The 27,233-nt window shown below is 37.3% G+C and overlaps 1 protein-coding gene across 1 annotated transcript; it reads left to right on the top strand.

Annotated features, from left to right (window-relative positions):
- The first annotated feature begins 12 nt into the window (after positions 1–12).
- Positions 13–27,233, top strand: LOC120460422 (transmembrane protein 263-B). Its single transcript, XM_039648187.2, has 3 exons — positions 13–167; positions 986–1,079; positions 25,695–27,233. Exons 1-3 carry the CDS (start codon positions 162–164, stop codon positions 25,973–25,975), a joined length of 381 nt encoding a protein of 126 aa, XP_039504121.2. The 5' UTR covers positions 13–161; the 3' UTR covers positions 25,976–27,233.

Genomic DNA, 27,233 nt, shown 5'->3' with positions numbered 1-27,233 from the left:
CCGTAAACATCCCCAACGTCACTTCCGCTTGCATTGAAAAACATAGCAAACGCTGTATTTATTTCGTATTAAGCGCTATTCCCATTTTATAGTCTTGTGCGTCTCCATCAATATTGAAGTGCAGAGACGTCCTTTCTAAAACTGTATTAATAGCCTCAGTAATGAAGGTGAGTGGAGGATTTTGTTTGTTTTGCGTGACAGTATTGAAGCCAAACCTGTTCTTACCTGATTCTGCACGAGCACAAACTGTTGAATTTTTTAAATCAGAAGTATTTGCATGGGACTTTTTTGTTTCTTTGTCACTAAATGCGATTTAGTCGGATAATTATTGTGTTATCTTGCTCTAGATAAACGGGGCAGCTGGCAATAAGTCGATGCATAAATAGGGTATAATATATCATCAGCATGATAATGCAAAAACCACTGTATAAACTATGCAGTATCACTTTTATTTCATTTTGCAACCATAAAGTTTAAGATTTTAGCTGTGTAAGATGGTGTAAATTGGTTGAGATGATGATGACGACGATGATGATAATGATAATTGTTGTTGTAATTGGGTCATTCATATCATGCAGTAGCCTACTTTTGCACTCTATTCTTTTTTCAGATATAAATATACTTGATAATTTAAGTAAGTGTTTATATAAATGTGTATTGCAGACTTTCAGAAATAAATCAAATAATACTATAAAACATCATAGATGTCATCAAATCAACTTATGATTGTGTTGTTGTTCTCCTACTGAAATTATGAATTGACTTACTGCTGCTAAGTGATGTAATTTCCTTATTTAGCAACTTGCCTCAATGTAACAAAGATCACATGGAATTATAATTGTGGAAATTGCATTCTATCTTGATTTATATTCTTGATGGAAACATGAAAATGTACTGCATAACATGAAGGATTGTGTTGTTGTTTACATTGTCGGGTTTGTATTTCTGTATAATAGCATAAACTGTATAATCTTGTTAATTGAAGGGCCCGAGTGCAGAGACTGAGGTGATTGAGGAAGCACCTGCTGACCCTAATAATGAAGAACTTCCACCTTACCTGCATGAAGAACCACCTGAGGGTAAGTTCAGCTTGATTATTTCTTAATATTTTGTTCTTAAATAGGAATCAATATATGTAATTAAATTAATTTCTATGTGTGAAACATGTCCATAAGCTTTTTTTAACAAACAAACAAGGTTTTACTAAAAATAATAATAATAATTGTATATTATTTATTTAGCAGTTAGTGCTGATATGGCAAGGAAAAATAACAACTTGAAAAAAAAATACAAAAGATGTATTTATTTAGGTCACCTCACATTAATGTCTAATGGAAAATGTATTTCCAATATGTATATTGGTACATAGCGGAAAATGTGGTAGGTCGTCTTCTTTTTTTAATCATTTGAGTCACTTTTGCTTGTTCATTTTCTTGGTTGCTTTGTGGTGTAACAAATGGCATTTCAAAAGTTTAATTCATTATTTTACAATTTCTAAAGGAAATCAGATGTATTTGCAACAAAGAACAACTAAAAAAAAAAATACAATACTGTTCAAAAGTTTATTAATGGTATACAGTGTTTTTGAAAGAAATGTATTATGCCCAGATTGCCCACCAATGCTGCATTTAATTGATACAAATCCAGTAAACAGCAATATTGTAAAATATTTTTAGAATGTAAAATAACTGTTTTCTATTTTAATATAGTTTAAAATTTAATTCATTCCTATGATGCAAAGCTGAATTTTCACAATCATTACTCCAGTCTTCAGTGTCAAATGACCATCAGAAATCATTCTAATATGCTGATTTTCTGCTCAAGAAAAATGTCTTATCAATGTAAAAACAGTTCTGTCTAACTCATGGAGTGTTTGGCATTGTAATGGATACAACAATGCTAATATGTTTGGTATTGGTGGAATAAATTATTTAGATGTTATTGCTCTTACTGTTGATTATTGCTGCTGCAGAGAAAGTACGGGACTTGCTATTGCAAATACACACACGACACACTGCTGTGAGCAAGTCTGACATGCTGCTACTATACAATATGGCATACCTGAATTACCCATGGAAGATCAATACAGGTGGAGCCAGGGAAGGCGGAGGGTTTCTGAAGCATGCTGCAAACTGCTAGAGCAAATGCTGACCAAGTGTTTTTAAAGGTTGAGCATCGAGCTCATTGGCCACTGACACAGCAGGAACCAATCAGAATATAGGCATTTTCCTATTGAGAAAGATGTGATTGCAAACAGATTGAGTTAAAGGAGGACTGAGGATTGTTTTGTAAACAAGACACAGGTCGAGACTGGACTGGCAGACCGATTAAGATAAAAAAAAAAAAAAACGGTGCTGTGCCTTCTATATTGGATCTGAAGACTCTGGGGTAATGACATAATTCCACTGTGTTGAAGTTACATGAACAAATTATGTTTGTTTAACGTAATCCAGTTATGTGGAACCTGTTGACAAATTAAAATTAATTAAAGCCAACATATAATTTTTTTTGAGTGCATGCGCATATATATATATATATATATATATACAAAATAATTATACACACTACACACACATATATTATATAAACAAAAACTTTTATTTTGGATGCGATTAATCGTTTCACAGCCCTAATACTTTCACTTGTTTAATGCAATCTTGCTGAATAAATGTATTAATTACAAAAAAAAAAAGATTTACTGACCCAAAGTTTTAAACAGTAATGTATATTTGTGTTTGGAAAACTTAGTAGAGATATCAGAAGAGTAAACCTAAAAATGATTAAGTAATAAACGTAAGAATTGAACTTGACAATTCCACATGACTAAATTTGTTCACATTCAGTTTTTGTACTTAATAATTTTAAGGCGACGTGTTTCCTAACTTTTTTTTTTTAAGTTGAGTCAACTGATCGCTTTTTAATCCTCAGGGAAATCTGGTTGATTTTTTTTTGTCAAAGCACATTTAGCATCTGTTATCTTTGTAATGTTGTAGTAAAGTATAGTGATCTGCAGAGGGCCACACTGATCAACATAACGCAGGAAGATTTCAGCAAGGAAAAAAAATGCTGTTTGGAGTGTCAAATTGTTCAAAGGTTTAAGTAAACTTAATTCCCGAATTCATTCATCTTTTCAAACGGCTTCTATAAATCCCTGCGGGTGTCCTCTGATACACACAGGGCTGCATTTGGAGTTAATAACAGCCGCATACACTATATTAATGCCTTTCATTAAGAGCTAAAGATCTTTCAGTGACTGAACGTGTTTAAGTTAAATTAAGCTTTTGTGCCCACTCCGTGATCAATGTCCTCCCTTTGTTCTCTGTGCTATTTGATCTTTACGTCCAGGGACAGCACAAAGAAACAAAGCTCTCTTGTCTTGTCTCTTTATAAAAAGTCTATTCGAGGTGAAGGCTCGGATGCTGCTGCTTTGCCAGAAACAATCTCTTTAGTTTAAATGGCAGCATTATGTTGCTATAAATTGCTTTGGGATTCTCGGTGCCTGCTGCCCACCAGTGCATCACAGGTGATTGCGTAACAGCAAATGCCTGCCCTCTGGCTTTTTGGCTGCTGCCTCGGTGCGGATCCTGAAATAGTTTATGATATCGCTGCGATTTTCTCCATCTTTGTTGCTGAGAACTTGCATGGATTCAAGAATACTCTCAGATATAGGCTGTGCATATTGAGCTGTTTGTTCTGATTTAGTGTGTGTTGATTTTGACGTATACAGAGCTATTTTTGGGGACTTTGGCCATCACGATAACTGGTGTTTTATAAGAAATGGGTTTTGAGCTTGAGGATACTGAAGTGCATTGAGCCGTCTTTTCAGATGGAGGGGAATTGTTTGAACCAGGCTTAATATAACTGAGTAAATAGCAGAAGGGATTGAAGTACAAACAGAATGACCCTAGTTCAGTATCTCAGTGACTTCACAAAGATCTGCTTAGGGTTTCAAAGCCCAGAATACCATTTTTTTGTCGGCAGAGTTCGGTTGGTGTGAAAGCGGACTGCACCCACTTTGCTCATCTGAACCCCTGTGTCATGAACAATTCAGTCCATTCACTCAATCAAGTCTGTCTAGGACCACAAAGTGATTCCATTCATAAGAACCTTTAATGAGTACTAAGAAATTAAGAATAGGTGTGTTTTACTTGAATCAGTGATGCCCTGACCGATCGGTTAATGACACCAAAGAACCGCTTCAATATTTGTGCAAAGAATGATTATTAGCTTGCATTTGTAGGCTATATGCTAGAGCCAGACCGATTTATCGGCCGATATTAGGAATTTTCCAAACTATCGGAATCGGCACTTATAATGGCCGATAAATTAATAATTAAAAAAAAATGGACGAAACACGCTTCAACCATGTCATGAGTGTTAGAGTTGTATAGTTTGTCCACCAGAGGGCACTCTGCACCGTCCCTGTTGGCAACACTCGTTGAGTTGGTCACGAGATATACATTGCTTGAATAACAATTATAAAAACTGATGGGGATGTTAGGGAAATCTTTTAATATTTTGTTGTGCGTTTCTGAAATAAAAAAAATAAAATAAAAATATCGTCCGATATATCGGATTTTAAAACCAACAAATATTTGTATCGGTATCGGCCTTAAATCCTTTATCGGTCGGGCTCTACTATATGCTATATGCTATGCTACATTTGAAAAATTTTTTGCTTTTTTAATCGGTTAATCAGGGGCATAATATATATATATATATATATATATATATATATATATATATATATATATATATATATATATATATATATATATGGACGTAATAAATCGTTCTCAAGTTGTAGATTACTTGAAAAACTGTAAAGTGATGTGACGATGTTTTCCGTGCTCAGCGGGTAGACATGATTAATCGATAATCAGATTGGTAATTATAATTTTGTTGATTAAGTCATTTATCTGACAGATTCAGTGAATTCATTCAGTGAGCAGGTTCAAACTACAAGACCGAAGTTTTTTTTGAATGATTATTTAACTGGCTCTTTTGAGTAATTTTTTGTGTGATTGAGAATATACTGCTTCCACTGGATGTTTTTGATTCACTGAAAAGAACTGGTTTAAGAGTCAGGTGTTGGTAAATTGAAAAAAAAAATGCCCTTTTTTGTTTGTGTGTGTTTTTGGTAGCTTATTTTTTTGCAAACTAACTGCTCGGCATATTAGCTTAGCATACGTTTAGCATACAAGCGGATACCCATCTGAGCAGATTAAATTGTTGGTATAATCGCAAAGGTGAACCGATACTCATGACCCTCCTGGTCACACTTATTGTTCATATTGTCCATAGCTCTGAATGAATTGTCTAAGGAGAGCGTAAAGTTTTGAAGTCCAGTGTGAATAAAAGATGGTGAATCTGTGGTAAACAGTCACTACTGTCCTTGCATTGATACAATTGTTGAAAATGTGGTTCAATTGTTTTTCTTCTTATTGGATAATTGTTTCTTTTGTTGATTGTCCATGTCTATTATCAAGTGTGAGTGTTTACTTTGTGAATGGAAAACCCCTTGATAATGGTTTGCCTGATGAAGATCTTGTTTTCTCGAAACATTGCGATTTTCTCTTCTTTCTTAACGTGGTTCTACACAAAAGTACTTTGTGAAAAGAGTCCCATTTCTTGCACGCTGATATGTCTTATCAAGCCAGTAAGTTTTATTTCCTGAAGCGCCCCTGATGTTGCAGCCATACAGAATGAGTCCGTTCGGGGCGTATGGTCGTCTGAGGTCAGACATAGTCACAGAGGATTTGGAGCGGAACCAGACAGGCTAGCCCACATGCTAATAATCATGTGGAAAAATACAAGCAAAATGGAGCTCTCCTCCCTGAGGCGTTCGCTCGCACTGCTGCAGAGAGTGTACCGTTTACAGACCGTTTCTTCTGTTGATGCAACATTTGCACCTGATTTTTCTTCTCAAGCTTGTGCTGTTACCTCGTCTGTAAATGTCACATGTGAGGACAGAATGAAAGGCAGGATGGTGGTTTTGAGCAAATTACGAGTGGCGAACGTAGTTGTTTCACAATTATGTCCTTTGTGTGTTTTAGTGCGAGCTAGTGGCGGCGAAATTCAATCAAGGTTAGATTGTCAAGCCCTATTATTGTGATTGCACTTTATTTTCTGAGTGAACAGGCTGGAATTGGCGTAAACCTGAGAAACGCAATATGCCAGAAATTCGGTCTGTCAGTTTATTTGAGCTTCTGTTACTACTACTGTGTGTCTGATGCACATACTTGCTGAGGCATTCATTTAGACATCAATACCCTGTCTAAATAATGTTTTTGTATGTCATTGGTTCTGTCGTTTACTTTACTCAAATGCGTAAAATATCAGCTAAATGACATTTTTGACAGAGTAATTACAGTACTTCCTCTTCTTTCATAGCTTGTTTTTAGCATATGATTGGTTAGGTTCACAAAATCACTGTTGAGGATTGATAACTGTGTTTATGAGTGATTTATTGTGAATCTCAGATTGTCTTGTAATACCTGTAACCATAGCAACCAGTAACTGTGGATGTCCCTAAACACCATGAATTGCTTCTTTAAGGGTTTAATTTGTATTTCATCCTCAGAGGCATTACAGTTTGGTCTTGTTTTGTTTTCTCTAACAATTATAATAATTTTTCATTACCTCGGTGAGATGAATCATATAAATTGTTATATATATATAATATATATATATATATATATATATATACAGTATAACATAATTAAAATAAGTAGGGGAGAGTGGGGCACAATGTAACGTAACACTTTTGATTTTGTCAATTTGTGTAAATCTACAGTGATGTGAATAAGTTTGGACACCCATGCTAAAGTTGCCTAAAAAGAGGAATAAAAAAATCATTTTTTGGATATTAATCTTAATGCCTTAATTAGAAAAATGAGGAAAACTCCAACCTTTATGGACACAAATTTTCTTTGTGAATGAATAATGTATCATGAATAAATAAATGTTTTTCCTTAAAATACAGGGTGCATAAGTCAGGACGCCCCTATGTTAAATTCCCATAGAGTCAGGCAGGTTTTTATTTTTAAAAGCCAGTTATTTCATGGATCCAGGATAATATGCATCCTGATAAAGTTCCCTTGGCCTTTGGAATTTAAATAGATCCACATCATCACACACCATTCACCATGCCTTGAGATTGGCATGGTTTTACTTACTTGGTTTACAGTTAGCCTAATAGCTGGTTTGATTTGCATTGAAAGATGATCTCATGGAAAGTACCCCATGCCAATCTCTAGGTGTGGTGGAAGTTGTGTGATGATGTGGGTCTTTTTTAAATCCAAAGGCCAAGGGAACTTTATCAGGATGCATATTATCCTGGATCCATGAAATAACTGGCTTTTAAAAATAAAAATCTGCCTGACTCTATAGGAATTTAACATAGGGGCGTCCTGACTTATGCACCCTGTATTTTAAGGAAAAACATTTATTTATTTATGATGCATTATTCATTCACAAAGAAAATTTGTGTCCTTAAAGGTTGGAGTTTTCCTCATTTTTCTAATTAAGGCATTAAGATCAATATCCAAAAGATGATTTTTTATTTATTTTTTTAGGCAACTTTAGCATGGGTGTCCAAACTTATTCACATCACTGTACTTAGGGTTTAGAGTATTTATTTTCCCACATTAATTTCCCACATGTTTAGTACAATTATGTGGTTTTGTTTTATTAATACAGTGTATACTTTTTTCTTGATTTACCCTGAAAGAATGGAAGTGAAATGTCACAACATGCCCCATAGATGGGGTACATTGTAACATGTGAGGGGCACATTGTAACGTCACTAAATGACAGCTTAAAATGCTATCTGATCTAAAATATGCAAGTCAAACCAAAATATTTTCTCAATAAAATACAATTATTAACTTTTTCATATAAAATAATGGCATTTTTTAACAATTAAAAATATACTACTTTTTGACAACAAACACATAGTTCAAAACAAAATTATAATTAATAATTTCTCAGACTTTATTTAGATGTTTCTCTTTGTTTTCTCAATAGAATTCATAAAAGTATAGAATATAAGAGCTTATTTCTAATAGGGGCACATTTTGTAACGCAGTGTTACAACATGCCCCAACTGCACAACTGGGGTTTAAACCCTGCTAGAGTCTTCTGCTAGTTAGCAAAGCATTGAAGAACTACATCAACTGTTAAACAACAAATTGGAGGTTAAAATAATATCAGATTTGTTTAATTTTAATTGAAGTAAGAAATGTACTTTTGCTATGGTATATTACAAAGATTTTGGAATTTTTTTTTCTTTCCTTCTTTCCTTCCTTCTCTATATAGTGTTGAAATGGCATGTATAAGTATTTAAAACAAGTGTGTTACAACTAGCCCCACGTTACATGGTGCCCTGCACTCCCCTACATTTATGATGACTTGAATAATTCAACTAGGTTAAAAAAATATGACTTTAACTTTGATTTAAACTCCTATACAGAGGATACAGATCTACAAAGACGTCTCAACTTCAGTCTTGATCTTGAATGCATGGGACAGAATATTATCTGTGGATTACAAACATCTGAATGGCTTATTCAAATTTAACAGATCAGACAAATAAGAAGGCCGTTTAAAACAAACCACAAAAGTACATATATTAATTTAGCAGCACATTTTGTTGTTGTCCGTGGTGAGAAATGCGAGTTTGAATAGCATTTTTGTATTAGTCACTGACCGTGCTTGTGTAGACCTTCTGTTTGGGATGAACAGAAAAGAATGTGCGAAGTTAGTGCTTATATTTCACAGATGTGACTGACAACCAGTTGACTGAAGTTCAATTTGTACAGCACAAATCAACCAATCTTTCTGTCAAAATTTGGTTTTGACCCCTCACTTTGGATATAGAACACAGTTGTCACCAAACTGTCTATGAACATAGCAGTATTTAGCACTCCAGACCAGAACCGACAACCTGTATTTTGTAGCCACATGCAGCCTTAATGCTAAGCTCCTCAAATCAGCTGTAAACTCACAACCACACACCAGCAATCTTTCAAACCATCCTGTGCAATTACAGCTCAAGGTGTGCATTTACCTACGAGAGCAGCCGGAACTAAATCAATCGAGCCTTTACGTCGACAAGACAGAATCGAGTTAATAATAGCTAAAAATGATGTTTTATTGAGTTCGTGCACTTCTGTCCTGTTTGTTTGGAGCCGTGCTGCTGTTCCATCATCCTGACAGATCCAGTGCACGTGAGGGGCTCAATCTGATGTTGTGTAAAAGGATGATGGATGGACCATCAGCCTCACGAGGCTCCCGGTGCATCGTCCACCTGCGGTTCTGCCTCGGCGTTTTCATTAGGTCCCCCGTTGCCGAAAACACAGATCAACATATGTGCTGATCAAAGAGCCCTGAACGCGATGATGGATCGGTTCGAGTGCAGAAAGAAGCTTGTGGTTTCGTGTTCACTCTTACGACTTATTTTTCATTTTAAGTAATGTGTTTAATTAAAAATAGAGTGGTGTAGATGGATTACTTAAGAATTATCAGATGGTGTGTGTCACAAAAGAATTACAGCCTAGCTTTGAAGATAAATTGAATTCTTGCTATTGGGTGTAGATTTTATAATGTGTCTAGTTGTTAAAACAGATTCTATTGAATAACTTTTATTCCATCGCCCATAAATGGTCGCCCTATCCTGCTAGGGGTGGGTGGTGCCAATTGCATCACCAAATGGGAATTCAGTGTAATGACATTTCAGTAAGGTTTTCTTCCTGGTTGGCCAACAGTTAGCACCACCCCCAAACTCACGCCATTGGTTGAGTCAACGTTACCATGTTGGGCAAAGTTTTGATAGCATCACAGTCAGATTTCACAGACTGATCTCATGAAATGGCGTGTGTATGACACGCCAATTCGTATTTCAATTTTTGGCGTGCTATCAACACGCATCATCGCTTTTTATCGTGTTTATGAACGCCGTTGACTTAACGTTAGATTACTGTATAAACATATGACCTACCCCAACCCCATCCCTAAACCTACCCGTCACTGGGGTTAATAGCATTTATGAGTTTTCCCCTACCATCCTAGAAAAAAAATATCGCTCCCCAGATGTAGATCTACATTTTGCTTCGTTTCGCTCGGACATTTAACGGCGTGTACATACACGCGGAATCACTAGGACATTTAACGGCAAAGACGTATTGTTAACAATTACAACTTTTGATTCTAATTATGTGTTAGTAAATGTTATTAACATTAACTAATATTAATAAATGCTAGATGTATTGTCCGTAATGTTATTAACCAATGTTGATGAATGAAACCTTATTGTAAAGTGTTAACAATATGTCCTTATTGTCATAGATAAGGTCCTTGAGTGAATGGGCATTTATTATCATTTAAAAAAAATAAATGTAGTTTTTCATTTGTCTTGTTGTTTTTATTTTATTTATTTTTTGTTAAGTTAATTGTTAATTTAACTTTTAAAATGTTTAACAACAGTTTCTTAAGTGTTATTTAGTGTCATTTTTATGTTAAATACAGGTGGGTTGTATAAGTTTTATAATAATGTATGGTAAATAATATAAAATATTAATAATTATGTTTTACAACAATACCATGCATCTGAAAAAAAAAAAATTATGGCCATTTTCGTTTTGTTTTAGTTTAAGTTCAGAAAATATGTATTTTAGTTAAAAAAATGTTCCTCAGTTATGTTTTTATTTTGGTGAATGAAAATGTTTTCATTTAGTTTATTTAGTTAGTTTTAGTTTTAACCATAATATCATAATAACACTATTAATGGCTTTCTTAGTTGTTTTTGTTTATCAAATGGATAGTTTACCCAAAAATGACAATTCTGTCAAATTACACACACTTGTAAAGATATGTGGCCTTATTCGTTTTTTTTATTTTATTTCACTTCCTGCCCTTCAGCCTATGAGCTTAATGGGCAGAGATGAATGTTTGTTATGTCCAGTATAACAAACCAGAAATTCATACCAACGAGGTAACAACACAAGCAAATAGATATTGTCAATTTACTTTTGGACAGTGGCTGTGTGGACAGCATCTGTGAATGTCGGCTCTCCATGCTTGTCTGATCACAGGGAGACATTTGTCACTTGAATGCTTTGTCACAAACCAAAGGAAAGGGGAAGCTTTCTGCTCATTAAATGCACACTCATGCTGGGCCATCTCGCACACTCAAGAGCGAAACTCAAAAGCTATCAGGACTGATGCGCATCAGCTTTACAGTCCATTTCATAGGCTGTGCCCGAAATAGCCCCCATACCCTTAAATACGGCATTGTTTGAGCGGATAGCCATTTGTAGTGGTGTCCAAAACCCTAGTGGACGTTATCGAGTATACTCATTCAATTCCATAATGCACCACTACAACGAATGTACAACCGACGTACACTCAACGGCTAGAGAATGCCCATAATGCACTGTGAGAGTGCAATTCCCTCGTCTTGCCAGAAGATGGCGCCCGCAGTTAATTTGACGGCTACAGCGTAATATCATACAGGTATAGATACCTTTTTAATTGAGTGTTAAATTGTTTAATTAAGGTTTATACTGTATGTAGCTTCCATGACAAATTTCAAGATAAATATTTTCATCTTATACTGGAGCAGCCAGTTTGCTAAATTTCAAATGATTATTAAACCGCAAGCACACTCGGTGTCCAAATTTGCTCTCTCATTTTATTCACTCCTTCAAGTGAACTTTAATGTAGAGAATCATGAAGGAGTTTATAGGGGGTGATTTCAGACACAGTCAAATCTGTCACAGCCCAACCTGGAGCTTTCCTCTGAACTTTTTGCTCCATAGCCTGAAAGGATTTATGACGGTTTTTTACAGTGCAATCTGGGAAACAGGATTTTGTTTCCTGTTTTAAAATAGAAGTTCAGTCTAGTACTATGTACACCAATTTACACAGTCCAAACAGCCCATTTATAGCAACTAACCTGCAAAAACAAACGTTGACCAGTAGTGTGTATATGTACGTATATACTGTACATACACTCACCTAAAGGATTATTAGGAACACTGGTTCAATTTTTCATTAATGCAATTATCTAATCAACCAATCACATGGCAGTTGCTTCAATGCATTTAGGGATGTGTTCCTGGTCAAGACAATCTCCTGAACTCCAAGTCAGAATGGGAATTGGAAAAAAGATGATTTAACCAATTTTGAGCGTGGCATGGTTGTTGGTGCCAGAAGGGCCGGTCTGAGTATTTCACAATCTGCTCAGTTAATGGGATTTTCTAGGGTTTACCACTATACGGCAGTCCTGTGGGCGAAAACGCCTTGTATAGAGGTCAGAGGAGAATGGGCCGACTGATTCAAGCTGACAGAAGAGCAACTTTGACCGAAATAACCACTCGTTACAACCGAGGTATGCAGCAAAGCATTTGTGAAGCCACAACACGCACAACCTTGAGGCGGATGGGCTAGACAGCAGAAGACCCCACCGGGTACCACTCATCTCTATACAAATACCAAAAAAGAGGCTACAATTTGCAAGAGCTCACCAAAAGTTGAAGTTGAAAATTGGAAAAATGTTGCCTGGTCTGATGAGTCTCGTTTTCTGTTGAGACATTCAGATGGTAGAGTCAGAATTTGGCGTAAACGTAATGAGAACATGGATCCATCATGCCTTGTTACCACTGTGTAGGCTGGTGGTGGTGGTGTAATGGTGTGGGGGATGTTTTCTTGGCACACTTTAGGCCCCTTAGTGCCAATTGGGCATCGTTTAAATGCCACGGCCTACCTGAGCATTGTTTCTGACCATGTCCATCCCTTTATGGCCACCATGACCCATCCTCTGATGGCTACTTCCAGCAGGATAATGCACCATGTCACCAAGCTTGAATCATTTCAAATTGGTTTCTTGAACATGACAATGAGTTCACTGTACTAAAATGGCCCCCACAGTCACCAGATCTCAACGGTCCTGGAGGGCCACTGTCCTGCAGAGTTTAGCTCCAACCCTGATCAAACACACCTACCTGTGAGTTTCTAGTGATCCTGAAGACCTTGATTAGCTTGCTCAGGTGTGTTTGATCAGGGTTGGAGCTAAACTCTGCAGGACAGTGGCCCTCCAGGACCGAGTTTGAGAACCCCTGATCTTTGGGATGTGGTGGAATGGGAGCTTCGCGCCCTCCATCAACTGCAAGATGCTATCCTGTCAATATGGGCCAACATTTCTAGAGAATGCTTTCAGCACCTTGTTGAATCAATGCCACGTAGAATTAAGACAGTGCTGCAGCCGAAAGAGTATGGTGTTCCTAATAATCCTTTTGGTGAGTGTGTGTATTCTCAGTAGTGATATGTTAAGAAATTCTCCTTTGAAATTGTGGCTGTAAGGAACAGAGCTTTTACGTAAATCATAATAATCTTAATAAAATTGTTTTAATATCTAGCAATAGAGAAGGAATGAGAACGGGAAAGGCAGAAATTTATCACATTCAAACAGTTTGAGTTTAATTTAAGAAAGGCAAAGGCTGTCTCTGACCCAAGTGTGACCATGCTTTTCACATCCAATTATTTCCTCTGCCATGACGAGCAGAAACAATTTTTTTTCAAGGGAACATAATGGTGGGTGAAATGACAGGTTGAGTGAATGCATCTCTCTCCACGGCTGTTTTCAAAGGACTGACAGTTGCTCTCCACCACCTCTTTGGCATAGAACAATGAAAAGCAGCAAGGAGCCGACTTGCCATCTGTAGTATGACTGGTAAATTATGACACTTCATTACAGCTTCCTCTTCCTCTCTCTCTCTCTCTCTCTCTTTCCTTACCTCTCTCTATTTCTCTTTCTCACTTTCTCTGTTCTTTTCCTCACTAACTACCTCTCTGTCTTTGTGGTTTTTACTCATTTTCTCTAGTCTCGCTCTCTCAGTCTCTCTCTGTCTCTCTCTCTGACACCTATCCTCAAGCCCTGTGTTGCTTGTGGTAAATTGGGACACCACAAAGCTCATGGGTCAATCCAGCGCCCATTTTCTGACAAGTACACGGTCATTAATATGTGTTTCGTACAGTTCAGTGTCAATTGCTAGGTTGTTAGTTGCTATCCTAAGCCAAAGGAGCCTATCCACAAGTCTCTATGATATCCTTGTCCCAGTATCTCCATTTTTTTTTTTTTTTTGGTCAATTTAATTGTCCACCAGGTCCAACTATTCTGTTCTTGCCATTTACTAGTGTACATTTATTATAGTTATATAATTGTACTTGTAATTAATTATATACTTGTGCTATTTGTATAAACACTTGTGAAAATTTTGTATATTAATAAATATTAACTAATAAAGTTAATTACTAATAAATTGCACTTATGCGCATATATATATATATAAACATTTACTATATTTTATAATTATACATTTTATCATTTGTTTTACTTTATAGATCGGAATGTACATTCATCGAAGGACGAGTTAGATCTGTGTCAATGCAATTCATTTATTTCCATGCAATCATGTTGGTGCTTCATTCTAAGCTGCTTTTGATATCGAGTCTACTGGCATAAGCCAGAGATGAAAAAATGCGCCGGAACATCTGTCCCCTCAAATATGAAAGTATAATAAAGTTATGTTGTGCACGTCTCGTCCCTGTGGTCAGCAGAATCTCTCGTTGGCGTGTTGCTGCACACCGCTATCATTGCAAATCCCTGCTTGGCAAAACCAACAGTAAACAAAAATGTGGCGGGGGTGATCTGGGGGTTTGCCTGCATTGAATTATTTAAGATTTTACCTTGACGATTCTGCACACCATCTGCTTGATGTATAATTCAAGAGACATGCTTAGGGTGGGATGCCTTGAATGAAGCGCTCTGCATTGAATGGTGACAGTGTTGCGGCTCCAAACATTATGTAGCCTAAATTCTTTGATGTGTGTGATATGAGAGATCTCCACTTTTAAAAGCTTCACTCTTTGATATATATTTCAGAATCTGCACCGCAAATTTCAGTTACACTTGCCGTTTCATCTAAGGATGGTAGGGTCTAATGTACATTGCTTTTTTTTTTTTGGCACACTCTGAGACTTTTTCTGCGGATTGACGTGTCTTTCTAAATCCCCAAGCACTAAGTCTGACATGAAAAGCAGGACAGGGCAGGAACCGCAAGCCAGGTTCTCCTTCAGTAAGCTCAGCTGGAACAGGCAAGTTTTTTTCCCCTCCATCTGTAGCTACTGAAGTGCAAGCGTGTGCCGTCCGTCTGTCAATCACACTCTGTATAGCAGAGAAATCCATCTGGGGAAAATAGAGACTGTTTGAATTATTAGTGTTGGAGTGCTGAATCAGTATGGTTTTTGCAATCATCTGACTCTAATTTCTTACGATAAAGGGACATCTGCTTCGAGATCAGTGTCACAAATTGAAGACAAAATTGTGGGCAATGACAATTTCAGCTTCGTGGTGGCTATTTGTTAGATAACCGAGATCGAAGGGTTTTGTCTTCTTCATTTCGATCTTGTGTTGCAGGCTGTGAATGGAAACCTCTCAGGGGGAATCTGAAGTGAAGGTTGTTGTACTGTAAGATGGATTGTTTTCAACGGTGTTTTAGAAAATGGATTGATGATATTAAAGAGATTGTCATCATTACTCGCCCTCACATCGTTCCAAACTCATATTGTTTCTTTCTTCCGTGGAACACAAAAGGAGGTATTTGGTAGAATGTCAGAGCTGCTCTTTACAACGATGGTAAATTATACTGTCAAAATTCAAATGTGATTAAAAAAAGACGGCACAAAGTATCCTAAAAGAATTCATACAAGTTGTTTAAACGCATACAATAGTTTTGTGTGAGGAACAAAAATTAAAAGTTAATATTAATCGCCCTTCTGTTTTTGCATTGAAATAGCAACACGTTATGCTGGTTTAACGTTGAAGATCTGATTATTTGTAATGTAGTTATTTATTTACATTTATTAATGCATTATTTTATTATTTATAGTATTTTGCTAGTTTATGTATGCGTGTTACAACTGATTTGATGTCTTTCTAGGTTCAATTTTCATGGTTGCTGTAAAAGCGCATTCCTCTGTGCTCCCTATAGAAACACTTGGATCTCTTTCACCATTAGGAAGTCCCAAAAGTCGTAGTCGTGATTGACTTTGATGGAACATGTTTACAAAACAGCCTCTCCTAGCTGAGTCGATGACTCGCATTGACGGAGATGGAATTTGTTTTTGTTTTCACCAAATCCGCAGCAGCCAATTAGACATTCACAGAACTTTCGTATTCTACAAAACAGAATTATATCCAGAATTGGTAGCGCTTACATGTCAATGAAGATTGCGTGGGCCGTGGGCTTAGAGAGAAGGCGTGAGCTATAGCTTAATTTTACGAAGATGTTGTGGGATATATGCTAATAGGCTAATGAAGATATAAAAAAGGAAAAGTAGCCATTGAAGTTATTATTTGTGAGTGATAAGTTATAGAACATGGCATGAGCTAGGCTAAAGATGTCAGTTACTGTAAATGCTAATAGGCTATAAGATAAGGAAGGCTAATAAGCTATTGAAGACATTGTTATATGTTATAGAATATATTGTGAGCTAGGCTAATAAACTAATGAATATGACTTACTAGGCTATATAAGGCTGCGTCTCAATCAGCTCCCTAGCTTCCTAACTGTTAAACAAGTATATCGTGTACACCAGTCGGGATCCTGGCTCACTACACATTGGGAATCTGATCACTCGATTCGCTGCGACATGACAACGCCCTAATTGTACATCATCACTGTATTGGTATTTATTAACAAAAGCAGAATTGATATCTTTATTATATTGTATGTTTAAAGTTTTATAATACTTTGCTTGTTACATAGGTTATATATGTGCAACATTTAAAAATAAATTATAAATGTAACTTGAATCTGTTCATTACCTGTCTAGTGATGTATGTTTATGCTGACATTTTAATAATCAGTTGGCTCGCACAGTTGCGTGATTCGGACAATGCACATTAATGAACATCTGAATTGAGACAACAAAACAGACGTAAACATGCCGGATTATAGCCACAGGGCTAATTTACATCCTTAGTCCCTAGACAAATGACAAAAATACAAAGATTACAACAAACAAAGTAACAAAAAATTAAAAATACAAGCAGAATAAAATAAAAAAAACACTTAGTGGTCACAAGACTGGTTTGCTATAAGCCACACTTTGAGTCTGGTTTTAAATATAGGAAATGTGGAACATTCCCTGACCGAGATGGGGATACTGTTCCATAATATACAGGCCTTCACGGACCGAGAGTTTTGTCCAACGCCTGTTCTTCTGAACAGAACTTGGAGGCCCGTGTCCTGGCACCACTATTAGTGTTTAGTTTAAAAATGTCCGACAAGGGGGGTGGGGCTAATCCATTTAACACGTTTGGTTATTAAGAAATAAGTTCGGTTATTTAAGAAATTCATAAGAAATAATTATAAAAGCAAGATGCCCTGTTGAAATATGTGAGATGTATGGTTTATTTAAACTAAAAGTATAAAGCATAAATTAAAATGATTGTGACAGAGGTAAAGCTGGAGGAGAATTTGTACGTGCATCAGGTTTTTGACAAGACACCTTTGCATCCTCGTTCATGGCCATAGGCTCCTATGGAAGCTTCCTCGTTTCTCGTCTCTTCACGGTGCAATTAGAGAATTTGGATGTCCTTCAAGATGGCTAACTTTGATCAGTTTCCAGGTCACAGGCTGGAGGACGGAGAAGTGATTAAGCATCAATTTGAGTATTGAGAAGCACCCAATGTTTCAGTGCACTGGAAGGATTTTGCTTAAAATGGCCGAGTCCCTGATCAGTGCCCTGACTACTAAACTAAAGAGCTGATTGAGATGCAACCATAGGTAAATAAGTTAATCGTAATCTATAGGCTAAGATTCTAATGAAGATGGTGTGAGCTATAGGGTATAGAACATAGCATGAGCTAGGCTAATAAATATTAGGGTAAGATATATGGTAACATGATGTGAGATATAGGTTGATGACCTATGTTAATAAGTAATGAAGATACTAGTAAGCTAGGCTAATGGAGTAATGAAAATGACATGAGATATAGGTTGATGATGTTAGCATAAGCTAGGCTGAAAAAAAGCTAGGCATGTTTTTATGCTTATGAAATTTTTAATAGCTTGGTTTAGATTTTCAGTAAGCTTGTAAAGCAACTATGTTAGCATTTGAAATCGCACAATAGATGTTTATTGTATGCTGTAGCTGCACGACACTGGATAGATTTTTTATTTATTTGTTTCAAATGGAGGTTACTATTCCCCCACCATTTTGAATAGATGACTATAAAAAATTTGTTTTACTAGAGGTCCTGACAAATTTGAGTTGTGGCGGGGGTCTACAACTCCCACCACAACTCAAAGGCTATTTAAAAAATATTCAATTAATCTGACAAATAAATGTCTAATTGTCGTGCTACCTACTGGTGTAACTATGTAATTGATGCTATCTTTATTTGAAGCGTTAAGTTACTTTTAAAATGTAATTTACTGTATTTTCAGACTCATCTCATGAAATAGCGTATGTATGACACGCCAATTAACCCTAACCCTATCAACACATATAGTCGCTTTTCAGCGTGTTAATGAACGCCGTTGACTTAACGCTATTACTGTATGTATAAATATATGACCTTCCCCAACCCCGTCCCTAAACCTACCCGTCACTGCGGTTAATACCATTTATGAGTCTTCCCCTCCCATCTAGGAAAAAAAATATCGCTCTCTAGATGTAGATCTACATTTTGATTTGACTCGCTCGGACATTTAATGGCGTGTACATACAAGAGGAATCACTCGAACATTTAACGGCTTGTACATACACGCGGAATCACTCGGACATTTAACGACGTAGACATACACGCTCAAAATATAGCTCAAAATGCGTATAGATAATACGCCACTTGACTTGAAAGTGGCGTGTATGTTTACGCAAAAGTCATGATGTCATGTTGGTATTTTGATCACTACCGTAGACATCAGTTTTTATATCGAAACTTTTATCACAGAAATAATGAGACTATGTGGATACAGATAGAAATCTGAATGTTTGCAATGATTGTACTTGGTTAATAGACATGGTGCATTCATGTCCTCCTGGAAAGTTCGTACATACAAGGTGGGAAGTCATGTTTACGACCACATCTAAGTCACTTTTGTCGGAGTAAGATGGCGAAGTACTTTCTTTCAATTAATTACACAAAATTACAGCAAGATTCTTAAACTCTTGTTCTAGAAAATGAAGAACAAAGAAATGTGCAATGTGCAAATACGATCTATACGAGACGACTTGAAAGCACCAATATCCGAATCGTCTTCATTTAGGAATATGATCGCATGGGTGTTTGACTGGATGCAGCTAGTGTGTGCTATCTTTGACAGCACAGAATCAGACTCAAGATGTTAGCTAATAGTGAGGGGGTAAATATCGTAGAACGTGTCTAAGAGATGTTTTCATCACTCAGCTTTCGTTTTTCCGAAAAGGGCATGCTTGTGCATCTTTTAAAAGCTTTGTTAGGATTTTCAAGGCGGCGGCCATGGGCTTCCATTGAAAGCTTGTGAAGCAACTTCGCTGGCATTTAAAATCACACAATGGGCCCTGTCATCGATATAAATATTGAAGGCGAATGGCACGAGTGACTCATTTGAACACATTATCAGATCCTTGCGCCGGGGGATTGGCGGGAAAAGGTCTTTTTCTGCTTATTGAAGTCAACAAACCTACAATAGGAAGGACTGGGATGAGTAAGCACAAAGGTTCAAGTGTCATACATGTCTCTCCCGATAAGTCAGACGCTAGCAAGCTTGCGCACCCAGTGGAAACATTGACCTTTTCCATAAGTGGTTCACTAGTAGTTATTTATTTATTTAATGCAGCTGTATCAGGCCAGCGGGGGAAAAGGCCACATTCAGACTCCATTTCAGTAGAGACTTGTCAGTCCCATAATTGCCAATGCTCGTCATCGAATGGAGCTTCTAATCGTAGCAGTGTTGATGTCCTTGCAAGTGTATGGTCTGCAAAACTGGCTACTGGCTTTTTATTCATTTGAAATGCGAATTTGTGTCCAAGTGTCAGGTGTGTCCATGTTTGTATGGTCTATCTTTTTAAGTTTTTACTTGTTTAGCCATTTTCCCCCTAGAGTCTCTTGTACTTACACCATGTCCAGCAAGGTCCAACGATAATTCAGTACATTCCCTTCCAGGCCGTTTTCTCGAAACCTCATTTTAACTTGACCCTTCATTGTGTTATGCCTCAGGCGACTCGGGCACAGGGATTAAAAATAGAGACCTCAGCAGGGACGGAGTTGACATGGTTCTTGTTGGTGAGAGTGGAGCAGCGGAGAGCTGAATTCCGCTGGGGGTTTTTATCACTGGGGAAGGTCCGATTACCCCCTCCCTACTCTTACTACTCCTTTTCTCCTTCTCTCTCTCTCTTTCGCTCTCTCACACACTGTAAATCTCAGTGCCAAGTGAGGAGAACAATATTTTCACCATTATTTCTCTGCACTACAGAGAGATGATGTGGGTATTGATACAGACTCATAAATTTACAGAGGCGACAGATTTACGCCGGAGGCTGGCAGCCCACCTCTCGTTCAGGAACATGTTCGGCTTTGATTGGTTGGGAATGGATTCTTGGCTATCCAATTCAGCTTAGGTCAGGCAGGTCTAAATCAAGAGGACTATATCACTGGTTTTTATAGAGATGGCAATTTGGTACATACAGTAAGCTCAATACTATAGTAATATGTCTCTTCTTCTGGGATGTGCTTCCCGTTACAACAAACTGCACAAAATTAATTAATTTGTATTTTTGTTTTTCGCTTTTTTAACTGTTTAGTACTCCCTGTTCTACCGTCTTAAAGCTGCAGTAGGGAGTTTTGAGAAAACGTTGACTTTTTTTTAAATGACTGTTTCCTCCACGATTGTTTGGTTTACTATATATATATGCCGCCGATGGCTCAGTCATACTTCGTAGGGCCTTATTTGTTCCTGTCCAAGTGGGTTACTGGAGGAAAATGCTTTGTATTGGTTATCGACTTTATCTCCGTTCTCCTCCCTCCAGTTTGTGAATGCAGCATTGTTGGTGTTATCTAAAGGTCTTACTTGTGGCTGTCCTCGACAGGAACATATTATAGAGTTGGGGCCAGGGTTCATGTACCAGAATGTTCAAGTGTGCCCTGATCATTTTCTCAGCTCATTCTGGGCACCAAGGAGACCACTTATCTTGCTTTAGTTGGGGCTTTTGGATTCTGTCACAACCTAAAACTTTATTCGTCCATGATTGCTGCAGGCTTCTTGCTCCAATTGATGTATAGATTGGCTTCGAGGCACCCGAGCAATGTGAGTCAATGATTCCTCTTTCAGTTGTACAACCTAGTCTACAAGATTCAAGATTCTACAACCTAATCTACAAGTTAGGGACAAAGATACGTTCTCTTGAAAGCTTTGGCGCTTAGAAGGACATGTAAAATACGCCATTCAGTTTCTTTGTGAATGTTTATTTAACTGTCGAGACCAACACGGTAACCTTTGTAGGGGGCTTGTTGAGTGGGTTTTTAGCTACTGATGCTCACCCTCCTTCTCTCGAAAGAGTAACACGCCTCTGAATATCTTAACCTTTCCATCTAAGCCTTCAAATGTCACTGTTCTTTCCCTGCATCTGAACACAAATTGACATTTTCTATTTGCTATAGAATTTGATTGATCTTGAAGGCTCCTGTCAAATAAAGAATAACTTGGTCATTCTTCCAAAGAAAGAAAGCTGTGGCGTGTTTTGCAGTTCTGGCAGCATGCTTTGAATTGGGTGTGATACCTTTTTTGTATTGATCAAACAACGTAAGCAATTAGAAAGATCAGTATATTTGATCTCACGCAAGGGTATTTACTCAGCAAATTCTAGCGACTGTTTGATTATAATGAAGAACTGCATATTTGCTAAATTGGATAGATGGTTTGTGGCCTGAACAACTAGTAGACTTAGTTCTGTAAATTTTGTTTTGTGTTCCATTGACCTCGATCAGACATGATCTCGGGCTAAAGAATTAGCATTAGGTTTGTAGGAACTTTTTTTTTTTTTTTTTTTTTTACTATTTTTACAAGATTTTACTATATTTAACTTTGCACAAGACTTTTATAGAGTTTAGAGATTATTAATATATTTAATATTTTGTTGAATGTTTAAATTATGTAATTTTAAATCATTGTAATCCTTCTGCAATACCTAGAAGTTTAGTCATTAGTTTAGTGCATTTATCAGGGATAAATGAATATTCGATAACGCTTTACAATAACGTACATTAGTTAACTAACATGAACTAATAAAGAGCAATACATTTGTCACAGTATTTATTAATCTTTATTAATATTAAAAAAATGTTAACAAAAACAATCTTTGATTTTAATAATGCATTAGTTATTGTTGAAATGCATATTAACTAAGATTAATAAATGCCGAAGAAGCATTGTTTTTTTTTAGCAATGTTAATTTAGCTAACTAATGTTAAATAATGAATCTTATTGTAACCTGTTACCAATTATTCCTTCTTGCACAGCTCTGTACACAGCACATACACGCTCTCCCCCTCTTCAATCAGATCCTACCAGCTGCATTATCCCATTCTTTTAGGTCAGTAGTCAGTTAAGCCAGATTAGGATGGGGTCTTTCCATCCCTGTGCTCAACAGAAATCATTCATGATGTGCACATGTATTTGTTGTTGTCTGTGTGATTAATAAACTGCATATAATTTTTAACGATACAAACTGAGGTTTGCGACATGTATTGTTTGCTCGTTATTTGCATCTTGTGAGTGATTTATCGGGTTGCACTATTATATAGCTGCTATGTATTTTATTGTGTGTTGGATTGACATTTCCTGAACTTCCTTATATTGCAAATAATGCGTTTTTGTCACACTATGCTATTGAGGAGGATTCTGTTATATGCATATATGCAACATTGTCACTGACCGCAGTTTTACCACCATTATCGTTGAACTCCTTAACTGGTTCTATCCTCATGTCTATTAATTTGGTTATTTTGTTAAAATTAGAGAGAATTCAGAAAACAAATTCTGGTTCTGCATATCAGGGACACTCAAAATTCATAAGAAACATCAGTCGTTTGCTTGTCTAAACTGAACATGGGACTCACAGTAGAGACATGGTGTTAGAAGAAGCAAGAGGTTTGTAGGCATGTTTCATACATATTAATGAATTTTGATATTTGCAAGAGGCCGCTAAAGCGAGGAAAGTAGGCTTTAGTTAAATCTTCTCTAGTTGCATCTTAAAAATGTTTCACATCAAGGCTGGTTCTGCTTATTTCTGCGTGTGTCTGTTGTTGTTTATGCACGTGCATATCTGTGCACGTATATGAACCGCATGTGTGCCGACCTTGACTGCTCCATGAAGTTTTCCCTCAACCGTCCCACGAGACTCATCTGAAGATGCGCTGCTTGTCATTCACACGGCTTTCTCCGTGGCACATCGATTCACCTGGGAGCTCATCGAGCAGCCCAGACAAGCGGTCCTTGACAGTATTGATTGAATGTAAAAGATATAATTTCTGTTCACAGTCCACAGAGTATTGTGGGGTGTGTAAATGCTAGTTGTCCAGTGGAAGGAAAATAGTCTCTTTTTTGTCTTGTATTCTGCCAAAGGAACAAAGGGGAAAGATTGTGCTATTTGGTGTTTGGTGTGTGTGTGCGTGTTTTAGACCACATCTGCTCACTGTATTACTCAGGTCTGTAGATGTGAGGTGATTTCACAATGCTCCCCTGAAGCTTTAAGTCTCACATAACCATCACAAAGAGGAAAATAAGCAATACTTACATAAATGTTTGAGTCTTGACTCCTGAAAGACATGATTTCAAAATCATGGCTTTAGGAACCAAGTTATCTTAAATGAAAAATTGGAATGTAGATAATAATCATATTTGCCATGGTTTGATGATTCATAAAAGGTACAACAGAAAGAACTGGGAATGACAAAATGGAGCTGGATTTATATATAATAGTCTTTCAAAACATAGCCATACATATCTCAGTGGTTTCTGGTTGGTTACTAGATGGTTGCTTTCTGGGCCAAGTCAAAAAAGCAAAACCCAAGTTAAGGTCCCTATGGTTCAATTAAGGTTGAGTGCAAGTCATTGGCGTTTTTCCCCGTCGTAATAATAATAAAATTAAGGTAAAAGTTTAGTTTAGGGTCCAATTACTTATTCTACACCCTAATATCTAAACCTAACAACTACCTTACTAACTAATTTAATAAGCTAATTACTAGTTTAATGAGACAAAAGCTGTATTTAATAGTTCGAAAATAGTGAGAATTGGACCCTAAACTAAAGTGACTCTAATGAATTGTAAAAATTATAATAATTTAACAAAGTGGATATTATGTTTTGCTGTTGTTTAATAATTTAACATGTGTTTTTGCAAATCAATTATTGGACACTTAAATTCAACATGAAACAGAAGTTGTGCTAGTCTTTTCTCTCCTATTGTGACGTATGAGTGAAACAGCTTCTCGAACAAGAAAAAATGTAGGGTGGGACTTAATTTTTCTATCAGGAATTGATTGGTTGTTGTTTGCTGTTGTCCCATCCTTGCGCCAGAAAACGTGTCATCAGAGAAGAATTGTCAATTGTGATTTCATGGTGAACTCTATTGGTCATAAAATTACAAATCATTTTAACACTCTTAGAGTCAGATTTATTAACAAATATTATTATTAAAAAACAACTGTCAGGATTTGGACATTTTTGCAGCTGACCTTATTATGGATTTGTGGGAGTTTCCCTTTCAGAGGCTAAATTTAATGGAGGAGAGTATTTAGATTAATCATGCAAGGAGATTTACTAAGGTTTTAAGTCAATTTACTGGTATGTGTGCCATTATTTTAGCCGGGCAAGCCAGACCTATCAAGATGTTAGGTCTGGGAACTCACAATGGGCATACCTCAATCCGGGGGGCGGGATAAATGGTTGTCTTTCAATATCATAGGATAGTGCTAACCAACCAGAGCAATGAATGGCTGTGGCTGAGTGAGTCCCATGCGTTTTCCCATGGTTTTCCCTCCAGCGGAGCAAGTTGATATATTAAACTTTTGCCGTATCCGGTCGTCAATTCTGAACACATCTTCCTTTTTTAAGAATGGCGTGACGTTCTCTTAACTCCAAGTCATCCAGAGTCGCGGCCAAAGCCGAATCGAAAGGCCGCTGTTCACCAGCTGCATCTTGTTTGTTTTCAAGTATCTGGGAAATCACCTATGGAAATCACGGCGCAGAACCGTCACAACTCTGCCGTCATTGTGTTAAGCCCGCCCACAAACTCTATACACGATATGATTGGCCTGACCAGAGTTTGTTTTTTCCACTTCGAAAGCCAACGGAGAGTTGCTAGACCACACTTTGCTGCAAAATAATTTTTGCTGCCGCTAGGGTGCGTCTAGATTTCTAGGCTACCATTATTTACAACCCAAAAAAAGCATGTCTTAAACCAGACACTGATTTGCGCGGCTCTTGGTAGATTGCGTTGGTCATTACGGAAATGATCTGGCTGCATCTGTGTTTATTTTTTGCGTGCAAAACCCATCTTTTATGGGATTGCGCTCACGCTAATTTGTCCAGTTTAGTAAATCTGGCCCTGAATGTTTACGCTTATGTAAATCTACTGTTTTTCAGACTTGGAGAAAGACCACCCTAAGAATGAAGCAGGCGTGGTGTGGAGAGTGACCGGCGGGCTGTTCAACTTCACCAAAGGAGCGGTGGGTGCCACCCTCGGAGGCGTGGCCTGGGTAGGCAGCAAGAGCTTCGAGCTGACCAAGACGGCTGTGACGAGTGTTCCTGCAGCTGGAGTGGGATTGGTCAAAGGCGGTGTCTCCGTGGTAACGGGAGGGGTCGGGGCAGTGGGGTCTGCAGTGGCCGGTAAAGTTACACCAAAGAAAAAAGACAAGTCAGATTAGACTGGCTGACTCGCTCCCAGCCTTTGTTCGATTCGGTGTGTCTGTGGATGTCTGGGTGGTGTGTTCTCACTTTCATGGGGGTTGGAAAACAGGTGGCTGGTTCATTTAGCCCATGGGAAAATTACTGTTTCGCATTCACCAAATACAGTCCTACCTAAGTTAACATAAAGAATGGCAATACGCCATAAACACACTTCTACCAACATTAGAAAGCTACAAGGGCCTTGAGATAATTGGTCTCTCATGCCTTTTGTTTGCTAATTTGTTTGTCTATTTGTGTATTTTGACTATTGGCTGAAATATTGGTTGGTATTATTAATGCTTGGAAGACTCGCTTCGGGATCAATATCATAAAATATTCTTTAACAAATTAAGGAATCTGGCTCTGTCATAAAGGGAACTCTAATATGCCAGCACTTTTACTTAAAATGAAAACTTGGTGTACATTTTTTGTGTGTAATATCAGTCCTTGTATACACATAATTAGCCCTAATGAGGTATTTCTGCATAAAACGTCCCTTAAAAAGTTCAAGCACACTTTGCAGAATTATTCCTTGAATATGCTGGTCTTGCTTCAAGCACGTCTTTGAACAAAATAATGTGAGAACTTGGAAGTCAGTGAAAGTATTATTTAATCAAATGAATCAATGTGACACTAAATGACCCTGGTCATCCAATAATGTGTCGTTTAGACGACATAGTCTCAAATGTTCTTCGATTTAGTGTCAGAAATCGTGTCTTTTCTTTGATACCGATTTCAGAGTAATATAAACATCTGCTGTTTTCACAGTGAGGTGTTTTATTATCATCACCTTCTCATTTACATAATTCCTGGTAAGTTTAGAGATCCTCTGAATGGCAGTTTGCACATCATTGACGAAGATTACATTAATGGTGAGTCTCCAGTGTAAACACTCCATTTTGTAAGAGGATGTTCAAGCCGTTGAAATTTAATCTGTCTCCAGGAAACCAGTGCCTGGGGTTAAGAAAAGAAATGATTCGCATCTAAAAAGGATGCGGGGAAACAGAAACTACACCACATTGTCTTCAGTCCATTTAAAAAGTCTCTTTAGCAAGTCTGCTTCGTTTTCTCTTTGCGAAGCATCGCTTGTGGTTTGCTTGAGATGATGTTTTAATGGCTGTACATGTGCCTAAATGTCTTGGGGAGTTCTAAAAGCTCACTGTGGAGTGTTTAGTGTTGCAGAACAGTGCAAAATGACCACAGATGTATTTCCAGTGACCGTTTTACAGTCGTTTA

Source organism: Pimephales promelas, chromosome 25 (assembly GCF_988280905.1).
Source record: "Pimephales promelas chromosome 25, fPimPro1.hap1.1, whole genome shotgun sequence".
NCBI lineage: Eukaryota > Metazoa > Chordata > Actinopteri > Cypriniformes > Leuciscidae > Pimephales > Pimephales promelas.
Note: the sequence above shows the minus strand (reverse complement) of the source record. Positions and strands in the feature narration are given on the sequence as shown.